This window comes from Zosterops lateralis (genome assembly GCF_965231275.1).
Source record: "Zosterops lateralis genome assembly, chromosome: 5".
Classification (NCBI taxonomy): domain Eukaryota; kingdom Metazoa; phylum Chordata; class Aves; order Passeriformes; family Zosteropidae; genus Zosterops; species Zosterops lateralis.
The window spans coordinates 48655620-48668570 of record NC_139766.1 but is presented as its reverse complement, the minus strand read 5'-3'; the positions used below and the strand labels follow the sequence as shown (position 1 = coordinate 48668570).

The window sequence follows — 12951 nt, the reverse complement described above, 5'->3', positions numbered from 1 at the left end:
GCAGTAAAAAGCCCACAGGACTCTATGTCGTTTGAAGGAGGACACTCCAGTGCCAGCAGCAATTGTTTCATAGGTCAAAGGCTGCAATGATCAATAGGTCTGAGGCTGACAAAAGAAAATTAATTCCTTTGCATTTTTTAGAAGCCCACCTGGGCACCCTCTGGGAATATGGCTTTCCTGGCAGGAAGCTATAGGCCCAGGTGGCTGGGGCAGATCCAGGATGTTTTTAAAGTGGTAGGAAAAAACAGACTAAGAGAGGCTGCATTTTCCAGGCCAAACAGTGGGAAATATTTAGTTAGGATATTTTTATGCTAGCAGCAGAAGACACCAACATGGAACATTGTTTTTTCCCCCTCCTATTAGATCTTTATGGCATCCAGTTGCAGTCTAAAACAGAGAATGGTGCAGCTGGACAAGCGATGCTTCTAGAAATGCATATGTTTGGAAAATTCAGCCTCCAGAAATCTTTCAAGAGCTCTACAAAACCTTCTGCTTGCCCCACAAAGAGAAGGAAGACTTCCTCTTTCACCACCTCTCATAAAGTCTCATCTTCCACAGTTTCAGTTCAGAAAACCCCTCCCAAACCCAGAAGCCCCCAAACCCACAACCACCAACACTAAAAAAACTCCACAGAACAAGTGATCAGGTTGCCTGTGATTTATACACATTGTTCCCAGCCTTTCACTGACCACCTCTCTCTCAGAACTCTCAGTTTTGGAAACCTGTTGTGACAGAAGAAAAACAAAGTTAGCTGCTTCAATATTCTGTTTGCCAAATTAAAACTATTCCCTATTCCTGATATAAAAGCCTCAAATAAGGCATATAATAATCCCATCTCCAGAGCAAATCCTCATTACCCTGCAGTGAGCTTGTATTGTGGAAACTGCCATGTTTCAGATGATGCTCTAATAAAAGAGCAGGGTGCCAAATTCACAATGCAATCTAATATGTCACTGTAACCAGGTGAACAGTTTTTTGGTGTCATTTTCTTAATTTTACAAAATATATTTTAATTCTCACACCTCAATACTTATTAAGCCTCATGTCATATCAGTTTTTTCCAGCTTTAAAAATGTAAAAGACAAATCTAACACTTTCTTGTCTTCTAAAACTCATTCTTCCACATTCCCGTTTAATTTCAGTGTCATACTGACAGTCTCGCATTATCATAACTGGTTTTCCTGCATTAAATGTAATATCTTCAAGGAGCATTCTTGAAGACAGATTCTTTTATCTTCCCAGCCTTCCTCCCATCTCCAGCATTATTTTTAGAATAATGGACCTGACAAGATAGTAAACCAAATATGGGATTTCGAGGGGAAGGAACTAGGGTGTTTAGGGCTTTTTTTTCCCACATCTCATGAAAGGTGGTAGCTGTCCAAATCAAGTTTATTTTTAGCTTCTCAGCAAGAGATATGCCAATTCCTGTTTCTGTCACTGCTTTAAATGCTTTTGGCTTCTTACTGCAAAGTAATTCCCACATCTTTACTGCACAGCCACTTTATGCCCTTTGTGGGAGCCTGCTTTTACTCATCTGCAGCACTTGCATCCAGTCTAGCTCAAAAACAGGTTGCTGTCCCAATCTGTCAGTTTTAAATTTCATGTTCAAGGACTTAAAAAATCCCCACGAAAATTGACACTACTAGCTGAAAGGGTAGAGGGCCAAAGAAAACTCTCAACTTCCAATTTATACAAGAGTGATAATTCTAGAATGTTTTCACATGAAAATTAAAGTTGCAATGTTTCCTTCCAAGGCATGAGCTTCTAAAATGGAAGCACACTATTATGTTAAGAATAATTGATTTATACTCCTAAGACACAGTATTGTTGAAAGCCCACCTTTCTGGTAACTGTAATTGTTCCAGAAATTGATCCTTTTGGTAGGATTATAGAAATAGATTGTTAAATTCACCACAGAGTTGAAGAAACTTTCCATCTTGTGATAGATTTTTGGACTGAATCACCAGCCACTCTTACAGTGACTACCAATTTGGGACACATCTTTATTTCCAAACCAGATGAAAAAACCACCACTTTCTCAAAAAAAAGGAGGTCAGAAGATACAGCAATTACTTTTCAAATATTAGGGAACACACTTTTTCACACGATATACATGGTACAGTTTCATTTTGCTACTTTCAATATTCACAGTAAAATACTTTTTCAAATAATCTAAGTGCACCTTAGAGCCATCAAATGCCAGCTAATTTTGTTCCACAGAAATATAAGATATAGAAAGCCAGATGAATTCCACGGTCTGTGTTCAGACTTGCCCAAGCACTTCAGCACTACATCAATGCTGAAAGAGGTTTCTTGGAAAGCTTAAACCTCCAGTTTTGATCAGTTCCAACCAAAGCTCTGTACTAAAGAACAAACACAAAATTCCTGGGCTCTACAGCTGCAGGATAAGACACACTGATCATCAGGATAGCTTGTGAAGATGCTTTAATGCCCTTTAGGTTCAGGATATCTGTGTTGTAGGAGGATTTTCTTCTTCAGACAGATTGTCCTGAATGTTTACAGTCACTTAGATTTGTGGAGAAGGAACAGTGAGGAGACCAGTTGGCTTGATCTTGTTGATTCCTCCATCAAGGATGCAAACCCTTGGGTACTTGTTTTTCACTAGATGAGCTGCAAACTGAAACAGATATATTATTAGCCTACTGCATATCATAGTCATTAGGTGAAAATAACTTTCTGTAATGTAAGGCAAATTAAACAAAAAATAACAGACCATAGGAAGTTGTTTGTTTGGTTTTTTTTGTACCAACTAGTCCAACACAGGAGCCCAGGCCAGTGTGTTAAAACAGCTGGGATGAATTTTGTGGTCCTGAAAGTGTCACATTAATAACAATGAACATTATTCATCTCTGCTCAGCAGGACTTTACCTCCTGCTAAAAGAACTGTTTAATCTCAGGGCAATCACTGGAGTCTCTCTCAAAGCATGAACTAACAAATATTTTTCTGTGCATTAATCTAAGTCCCAGGTCTTTTCTGTAGGTTCCGAAGTGTAGAAGCATCACAGTTTGAGGGTACAGTCATTTGTTTGCCTGTCAAACTTGTCTGATATGACCTGATCTCAGAGATGTCAGATATGAATTTGGGGTCTACCATCTCTAATCTTCTCTGCTCCCACCAATCCGCCCACAGGCAGGTTAAATAGGACAAGCAGGTATCCCCCACCATTGAAAGCCTCTCTCCTCAATTAGTTCATGCCATAAACCAAACTCAGCAATTGCCACTTTCCACATAGGAACTCTGTGAAACATTATTGCACTGACAAAGATATTTTGTACATCAAAATAACTATGAATAAAAAAAAATTAAAATTATGCTTCAGAATACCAAAATCCAAACAATGTTTTTACAAAATTCATCTCAAACTTGCCTTCTATTTACTGACTTCAATGCAATAGAAAGAAAGCACCAAAATGGACTAATCAGTGAGAAACTAATAGCTTTATCTAATTTCCAAAAGCTGTGAGGGATTACTCTGCCATCAGAGTCTTTGAGACTGTTTCTTTAAGTTTGGTTGTCAAATCAGCACCATTTGTAAAATCACTGAATGCTTCCAAATTGGCTATGTAAAACATCTGCAATTCCCTTTTTGACTCTTTAAAATAATTAGTGATGCTCTTTGAGAACATGTGCAAGCGTGATGTCCAGGTCGCTAACTGCACAAACAACTAAATTACTGACTCAAGAATAGCTGTGGGCACCCCAATCAAACTCAAGACATGGGATTTTTTTTTTTCATTTACTTTCCTCCTAATTACCTGTTACAGCGTAACAGATACTGAGGCAGAACTAGATGTACTACAAGATTACCTGTGAACATTTTGGCTGTTTAATTTGTTTCAGGTACTTCCCTAGGGAAGCCTTGAAGTTCAATCATCTCTTTCCCCATCAGTTTGGGTTATTCAGTACACGAATTAAAAAAAAAAAAAATCCTGGCAATCAAGCAATCAAAGCAGCTGACAGTAAACTTACACCATATGTGGATGTCAGCTTTCATAAGCAAAGTAAATGCTATGCTTTTGGAAAGGTTCTAGGCTGCACAGGTGGTGTAATATGCACAGAGACTTCACTGGGAGAGTCCAAACACCTCTTACTATCATCTCAGACAATAAAGATGTACAGTAAAGTAGAGACAAAGATAGCACTCAGCTGTGCATACCATGAACTACAAAAATAGTTTATATTCCTAGTGAAATACCCCTACCAGATATCTCTACTTCACATGGACATATCTGTCACTTCACAGTGCTCTCCACCTGTGACTAATGGACACCAACACTGCTCAGAGCCAGCAGAAATGAAAAATGGCAACAAGCCTTCATGCTGGCAGGAAGCACCATGTTATTTCCTGAGTACAATGTCCCATGTGTCAACAGAGATGTTCCACTTTCTCACTACTGATAATTTTAAAATGCTGATAATGAACTGTAAACCCTGCTCCAAGTGTTCTGAATGCCCTGACCCTAATATAACTACCATTCAATGTAGTCTTAAAAGAAAATACACAAGCAAATGCCTTGTACTTGGGGTTTGAGCATTAAGGCCCATGTCCCACTGTATTTTAGAACTGCTTTAGTAACCAAGGTATGTCTAAAAATAGATTTTATTCACTGTATCTGGTAAGGATACTTTAAAACCTTATAGTGAGGAATTTGTCACTCCTTGCAGGGCCTCTGGGAAGCAAGCACTGCAAAATCTGGGGCTGATAGCAATGATAGCAGAAAGCACAAGATGATATACCATAAGACAAATTTATTTTTCATTTTTTTTTAAATTTGTTGCAGAACTGTTTGCTGTTCTCTGCCTCATTTCAGTGAGAAGTGCTGCAAATACAAATCAAAATATTGCAGCTGAACATCCAGCCAGGGAAAAAACACTGAGCAGGAAATGTACTACTATGAGTATCTCACTATTGTGGGAATTAGCTGTGAGTCAGGGGCCTAGAGGCACACTGACATAAGCTGAAAGTTGCCATCCAATTCCCAAGATCAGCCTCCGAGAGCTTTGCACATACATCTGCCCAGGCACCACACAGAAGACTCCAGGTTTAACTCTCATGGCAATAGGACTTGAGCTGATTAAAGACATTCCTAGTTTTACCTTCACTGAAAGTAGAAATAGTAACTTTTGGTAAAGCACAGACTTAGAAATATTTTCTTACTGGCACAGCAGTCTTTCTTATTAAAGGTTTGACTGCTTATAGTTTTGTTCCTCTGTTCATGTCTGTGCTGCCCTCTCCCAGACAGAGGAGCCTGCCTGTTACAGACAAGAACAGGAACTTGTTCACCATGTTTCTGAAATGTTCCAACACCACCTGGTACCTTGCCTTGCCAAAATACACTACATGAAGCCACTATTTTCAAAATACAGGGGAGTGTGATTTCTGGTGTATGCACTGATGGAGGGGCATGAGAGGAAGGACTATTTGAAATAGCTACATTGATTTTCTCCCCAGTTTGACCCTCAGTTATGCCAAATATCAGTATCCTGAATCTAAGAGATAAACATTTTAAAAAATAAATGTTTCCTAAAACGTTGGGGGAAAAAAAAAAAAAAATCAGTGATCCAAAAAGAGCAAAACCTCATCAAAAAAAGCCCAAGGTACTCTTCTGAATGAATGCCCCAGACTTTCTACAGCAGAAACTGCCATCCTGGAATACATACAGGGCTCTATTCCCTTTATAAATGCAATCATAAAGTGTCAACTAGAAGTTTACTAACAAGCACCTGAATACGTAATTTGTAGTTTACTAAATAATTCAATTTACAAAGGTGCTGTTAAGACTGAAAATAGCATGGTAAAGAGATAAGACCACGGGCTACATCATCCTTAGCAACTTGTAAAGCGCCTACATTTTAAAGAGAGATGTATTGAAACATACAAAGGTAGTGTACAACTAAATTCCATTTTGCAGAAATATATTTCTGTAAATAGAAATAAGATGTCCTTTATTGTAAATGACTATATATTATTAAACTTTCTCAAATTTATCCAATGTTTGTGTTGACATAACTTCTGAAATATATCTTTCCCTATACCACCAATGGATCACAATCCTCTGTAATGCTTCTCTTTTTGTTTAGACAAGAAGACTAGTTGGGGAAAATGAGAGTTGTGCCTATCTGAGAAAAGGCTTCAAGGGATACTACAAAACTTTGAGCTTTTTACTTTCTGCTTCACGTGGCCTTTCCTCAAAATAAGATTCCCAAATTCAGTTACTGTGTTTTCCCTGGTTGCATTTAAAGCTTAAACTGAACTTCCAAATTGAAAATCTTCTTGCTGCTTTCAGAGCAAATATTACATACAAAAGGATGAATAAGTAAGAAACTTGTTTAATGACTACTGTATGATGACTTTGCTGAAGGCTTTGGAAACACAGCTCCTCTATTAACTAATGCATCCATCAATTCCACATAAAACACCCTTCTTGGTGAGCATAACTGAGCCAGAAAGTTGCAATTTGCATTTGAAAGTAGTCAGTTAAGACTCTTCATGCAGATACAAAAAGTCAGGCTTTCAAAGACAGACAAGATCACAGCAAATTCATACCAAAATTTGGGCAAATATTAAATATTTTACCCTGCCTTGGTGATGCTCTCAATATAAACAGCATAACAGGACTGCTCCTTTTAGCACCATCAAGAAACCTTAATGACCTGCACATCGGAGAATTTATCAAAATGTTTCTACTACCCTGTTCCAAGCAGCAAAATACCAGCTTTGAAGTGCTGCATGTCTTATGCCAGGCATGTCACGTTTTCAGACTGTCTACAGCACAGAGTACAGGAACACAACAGCTTGAGCAGCCTCACTCCCAGCACCCTTCGGGCCAGCCACGAGGGCTGCTATGTAGACATTATTCACTTTCTCAGACATTCTTCTGACAGGCTGTAATTAAAGGGCACACTGGGAGGGAAGGAGGAGTAACATACTGCACCAGAATACAAAAAAAGATTGCTGTGACAAGTGTTACCATGATATAAACATTAACAGCATACTCTGAATGAGTCAGAAGGAAAATAGAAGTTGAAGAAATATCAACCAAATTTTGTAGTATTCATTCATTTCCACAAGATTATTTATAGATTTCACTTGTAAACTCATGCTACACAAACCTCTCAGGAACTGCAATCTATTTTGCTGTGATTTCAGTCCAAGAGCTCACTTACACCTCTCTGAAAGCTCAACAGGCAGAGTGATCAGTCTGCAACTTTTTAAACAATATTCTCCATATTCCACAACACAGATCCACTACACAAGACCATTTTTAGTCAGCTACTTCTAATATTAAAGGGTTCCAGATAATTGAAACAACACTTTAACACCATGGAAAAGATAGGAACCTAAAACCTCCCATGTCAACAAAAGAATGCCTAGCTGCTGCTTGTATTACCATAAACTGAATGGATATTAAAAAGAAAAACACAGCAAGGACAACTTGGTGCAAAAACCTACTAGGGGTGGGAGGGGTGCAACACAGAACCAACTGCTATAACAAGATCAAGGGAAAATTCTCTAAATGTAGACCTGGCCAAAAGGGAACATTTTCCATTCCATCAGTAAAAAACCACAGCATTAACTTAAAGGACTTACATGCAAAGATTCGAAAATAAGCCTAAACAAACAGGTATTTAATAGCTGGTTTCAGACTAAGTTTTACTGAAAATGAAAGTAAGAGTAACCACTCAAATTTCTTCAAGTGATAAATTTTAAACACCAGTATTTTAAATTTTCCACCTAGAAATTATATACATTAAAAAAAACCCAGTTGAAAGTGAGCACTTGAAAATTAAAGTCAGTTGCAGATATTTAGCTGTGGTAACACAGCTAATTTACACTGAGCAAAATAAATGCAGTGCACACATTATAGATGAATGGAATGTAAAATGAAAATACAGAAAGAAAACTATTTTTCATTCAACAGAAAATAAAAAGCTGTTAGGGAACAGAAATATGTAATTTTGAAAAGAAGCATAACAGCTGGCTTGGATATAAAAAAAAGCAAGTATGAGTTTTTGTGGAAGATTGTACCTCCAGGTAGAATCTTCCACAAAAACCCAGGTCTATGGGTTGCCCTAAATCTTGAAAAATGGTTGAAGAAGTACTTGATAACGAAAAACATTTCTTTGTGATTCATAGTACTTTTTCTGAACACTACCCAAGCTGCAAGTTTTGTCCAGTTTCTACTCAAACCCTCCTGCAGCAGTCAGTCCATCCTATTCAAAGGCTGGTTCAGATATAGTTTAGAGAAAAGCAAAACAACATTGCTCCAGACAAGCAGCATGGATATTGTAATTCCCAAATTCATTAGCACCATTCTGGCTGGTATATCCTTACACAAGGTCCTGAACCTATAACAAATATTTGTAGTTCATTACAATCTCTATTTCAGTCATCACTATTTTAGATTCTCTGAACTGGAATATCAGGAAACACAAAACTCTGTCTCAGAGCTGAGAAACAGCCCCAGAAAGTGAAAATTTGATGTTATAATGCAGTAGCCCTAAGCAGCATGGATATAACCTAATCCATGCAAGCTCCATTACGGACAAGAGTACTCCTTCAGAGGCACAGACCACCACTGAAGGAGTACTCTCGTCCTTGATGAGGACTATAACCACAGCCAAGAGGAATGTCTGGAGAAACTCTGACAGCACCACTCCAAGATTCAGGTTCATTATTCTCCTGCCTTTCCTGTCCTCAGAGATTTCCCAGATGATTGAAAAGAGCTGACATCCTGCTTGCCAGCATCTCTCAGACATATTTTCATAGGTAAAGCCAAGGACTCCATGATACGTCATTCCAGAAGTATCCAAATCTCTGCATAGTAAGGCACACAGAAAGGCCAAACAACTCCTACATCAAATAACAACTAAAATTTCTCTTGACTGGTACCATCAGTCTCAGTAAAAAAAAAATTAAAAGAGAACCTATTTTGGAGTTCTAGAATTAGCCTGTTTTCCTTGGCACTTACTTCAGAGGAAAAGGAACGCTCAAATTCTGTTCCTATGATCTTGCATTTTCTCCCTTCCTCTTTCATACCTGGCTGGAACAGTGAGAGATTCAGGTCATCACTGCTGTAGCTGTACCTGAGGCACGCAGTGCATACTAAGCAAAGCCAGGGTCAGGGGCAGAGTTACAACAGCACAACACAACTCCTGGCTGGTAGCCCAAGTGTCTCTCTTGGACTGTGTGGAGAGCATGTACTGGCAAAAGCAGCAGGGCAGCTTTCTATCCATGAAGGAAAGTATGCATACATTATCCATGTTAACTAATAAAAAGGGCTAAATTTATGGAATAAAATAATGAAGACTTAACCATGTATTGGGGAGAGTTACAACCAGAAGGATTGTTGCTGATTAACTAAAAAAGTTTCAAACTTTTCAAAACACAAGCTTAATCTCTTCCTCTTTAAAGGCAATGAGGAGGCTCTGATGATTCCAGTAGGCTCTGAGTCTGAATTGCAGGTGGGAGAATGGGGCCTTAACAAAACAAACATGAAAGAGCCACTCTGGGAATCATAAGGGACACCTCCATCCCTGGAAAGAGAAGAGTTTTCCTTCCAATTGTTTGGTCACTTTTCTGCAGAAACTATTTACAAGGAAGCAGAGTCTAAAAGATGTATAGTGGAAACATCTCCAGATGTTTATTGTCTAATTTCTGTTTACTTGCACACTAGAAATTTCATTAATCCCTTCTAAATAAATATATTTGTCTTCAGAAGCACCTGTCCTTTATTACTCTATGCAACACCTAATCTTCGGATCACCCTATGAAGCTTCATAGGTATCTATTTGTGGTTTTAAGACAAGTTTATAACTGAAGAAATCATGCAAGGACCTGCTTCTCTGGCAGGGCTTTTAAAAAGGCCTGGGGAAGACAATAATAAAATCACACAAATTCATTAATAACCAGACACTTTAACCTATGTGTCTCAGTCTTCATATAAGAAAAAATGCATTTTTGGCAGTGTGCTTTTCTATTTTCATATAGATTTTTTTTTTCCAAGCCAAGAATATGTTATTCAAAAAGAATTTTGAATTTGACCCTCTCCCTCTTGCCTTGAAAAGGGTTAGAAAGATCTCATGGAAAATCAGAACTTCTTGTCTTTGTTTTGGAGATAATTGATGTATTTTATCTATCAGCTATTGCAATGTAATCACTACTTTGCTCCAGTAACTTATAGAAGATGTCTAGACAATATATTTATAGCAGCATAACTTATCCAGGCAAAAAGTAACTGACGTAACATTTAGAATTTCCAATTTAGAATTTATTTCACAGCTATAAAGACAGATGTTTTTTAAGCTTTGACTTACAGCTTGTCTTCTTCCAAACAAAACATAAATAAGTTGCTAATTGTTAGACAGATGAAAGTGTCCTGTATATTTTACTCTGTTATAGCATTTAGCTGACAATAAAGCACATACATTAAACCACTGTGGGAAACATATTTATTAAACAACCATGTGACATAAGTAGAAACGTGCCACTGTCAAAATTAAATTTTTAGAGAATGATTTAGTGTCAGGTAAGGCATTTCTCCTGCTCTAAATTCAGCCAACATTGCAGTGCTGTATACAAAAGTTTGAAATGGAAACAGATAATGGCATAGCACCTTAAAGATGACTAAAGGAGGGAAGATGAAGTAATGCCATTCTTCCATAAAAAGACCCAAAATAATTCCTGTCCTACATATGCATAACTATAATCTACCTTTTTACTTGCAGTATCTCTGACTTCAAAAGTGACAAAAATCAGGAGAAATGTTATTTGTCCTAGACCAAAAAAGGAGCTACAGTTGAACACTTATTGCCCATTTAACTATTATATTCCCAACTGTAATGATCCCTTGTCCATAATGGAATTTACAAGATGCTTATCTGTCTATGGAGGTGGGAAAGAGGACTTAAGAGAGTGAGTTTATTTAACTATCCAAAAATTAAATATCAAAATAGAATCTGATTGATGAACTCAAAAATAATGCCCTTTAGGCAGAGTTCTCCTGCTGTTTTCAGAGACAAACAAATATCTGCTCTGTTAACAAATGCCCAGGAAAACTTAGAAGAAAGGCTGGCACCAAGTGAGAAGTAGCCCAAAAGAAGGAATATTCTCCAGAGAAGTGTGAGCCAACCACCACCACACACTACCTCTTTTTCAATATCTTTATGGTGCTAATGGTGCATTCAGTAAAGCTCTTGTACATCCACCAATATATTAATTTAACTTTTAGGGTTAGTAGGACCAATGGCTTACCATGCAGAATTACCCAGTTTTAATTCTGTACTACAGAAGTGTTCAACTAAAGCCAGAGCTGTCAGATGCAGAGGCACTATAAGACACTGCTGGCTTCCTTATCCTCTTGCTAGAACAGTGCTGTGGTGAAGTTTTCAGTTTTCCCTCTCACATCTCATATTCTAGACAGCATTTTCTTTCTAATTTAAATATTTTATCATCTGCCACCAAATCAAATGCAAAAAACAGAAATAGAAATGAAGTGCAAAAAGACTTTTTCTACAGGTCTGTTTGGTATACTTCACTTTGCTTTTTAAATTATTTTTAAATGATGCCAAGTAGGCTGCTCATGTGAAGCACAATTGGAAGATTCAACCTTCTAATTATAAACAGTGTCCTAAACAATTAGTGTTTTTCCCACACTTACCCCTTCCTCGCACTCCTATATGAATTTTAACTAAACATATAGAATTAAACTAAACATATAGCAGTGCCAATCTCCAAATTTTTACTGGAGCAAATATCAGTGAACACTTCTGAAAAAATCCTCCTTTATGGCAGAAAGCACAATTCTTGGCTCATTCCATTTCATCTGGAAATATATACCTCTGTTTAGAAAATATACATTTAAAGTTGAGCATCTTATAATATGGACAAAATTTGGTTTTGTTTCCATGCATTCACTTTTAAATTTTGTCCTATGATTGGATTACCTAGTAAAATTTGAAAGGTAATAACTATTGCTCTTGTCAAGCCTTGAGCTACATAGCTTGGGCATGAAGAGTGGCAGACAGTTCTATGCAGCCGTGAAGAGTAAAACTGAAACTGGCCTTAAAAAAAGTATCCACGAAATAAAAGGTTTTATCTACACAGTCAAATTGAGGCTGGTTTTATATGTATTTTAAGGGTGGTGGTAAGTCCCAACCAGTATTCAGGCTTTAGTATTGAATTAATTGTGGTCAAACTGGTCAATCCAGTATTTTGTTGCTATTTAAAGCTCAAAACTTTAGTTAGGATTTCAAGAACCCTAAAAGCAAATCAAGAGGCAAAGCAGCATTTCTTTATGGAAAGCTATAATATTGACAATTCTGGGTCAACATTGTCTCAGCTGCAGAAAATCTGGGTTTAGAGGATCAGACAGCACCTCCCACATGACTGAAGTACTTTCACTTACTAAGTACACTGCAAGATTTCTTTAGCTGCACAGCAAAGGAAACATTCCACGTTAATGTCAAAAATTTTGAAACATTAAAAAAAAAAATGAACTTATATGGATTCAAACACAAACCTGGATACTCATTACTGAAACTATGTGAGAGATGGTTTACTGTCTCCTTTCATGTCATCTCTGTTACTATTTAAGAAACCTGATACATATCACAAGTTCATTTTCTAAATGATGAAATGCAGGTTAATAAAGGGGATTTCTCCATCTACTTACAACTCCCTACAGGTATTAAATGAACATCATGTGTTGGGTTGATGCTTCTGCTGTTCCTGACATGAAGACCTTTTAATGATTCACAGTCTTCCTTGCCATATCAGGGTTACAGTTCATGTCCTTTGTGTAAACAGGTTTAATAAATGGGTGAACAAAAGGTAAACCATAATTAAGAGTGTGTCTGAAAAAGAAAGGATAACTTTCCTTCATCTGAGAGAAGTATAGTGCAAGAAATACTTATGCACTTTCACTTGT

General features: G+C 37.4%; 1 protein-coding gene across 1 annotated transcript in view; it reads right to left on the bottom strand.

The window, feature by feature from the left end:
- Positions 1–1985: 1985 nt before the first annotated feature.
- TBCK (TBC1 domain containing kinase) overlaps positions 1986–12951 on the bottom strand; it is an 88013-nt gene continuing 77047 nt past the window's right edge. Inside the window, exon 26 of the mRNA XM_083862521.1 lies at positions 1986–2638. Coding sequence (XP_083718647.1) covers positions 2528–2638 — 111 coding nt within the window. The 3' untranslated portion in view covers positions 1986–2527. The remainder of the gene's footprint in view (positions 2639–12951) is intronic.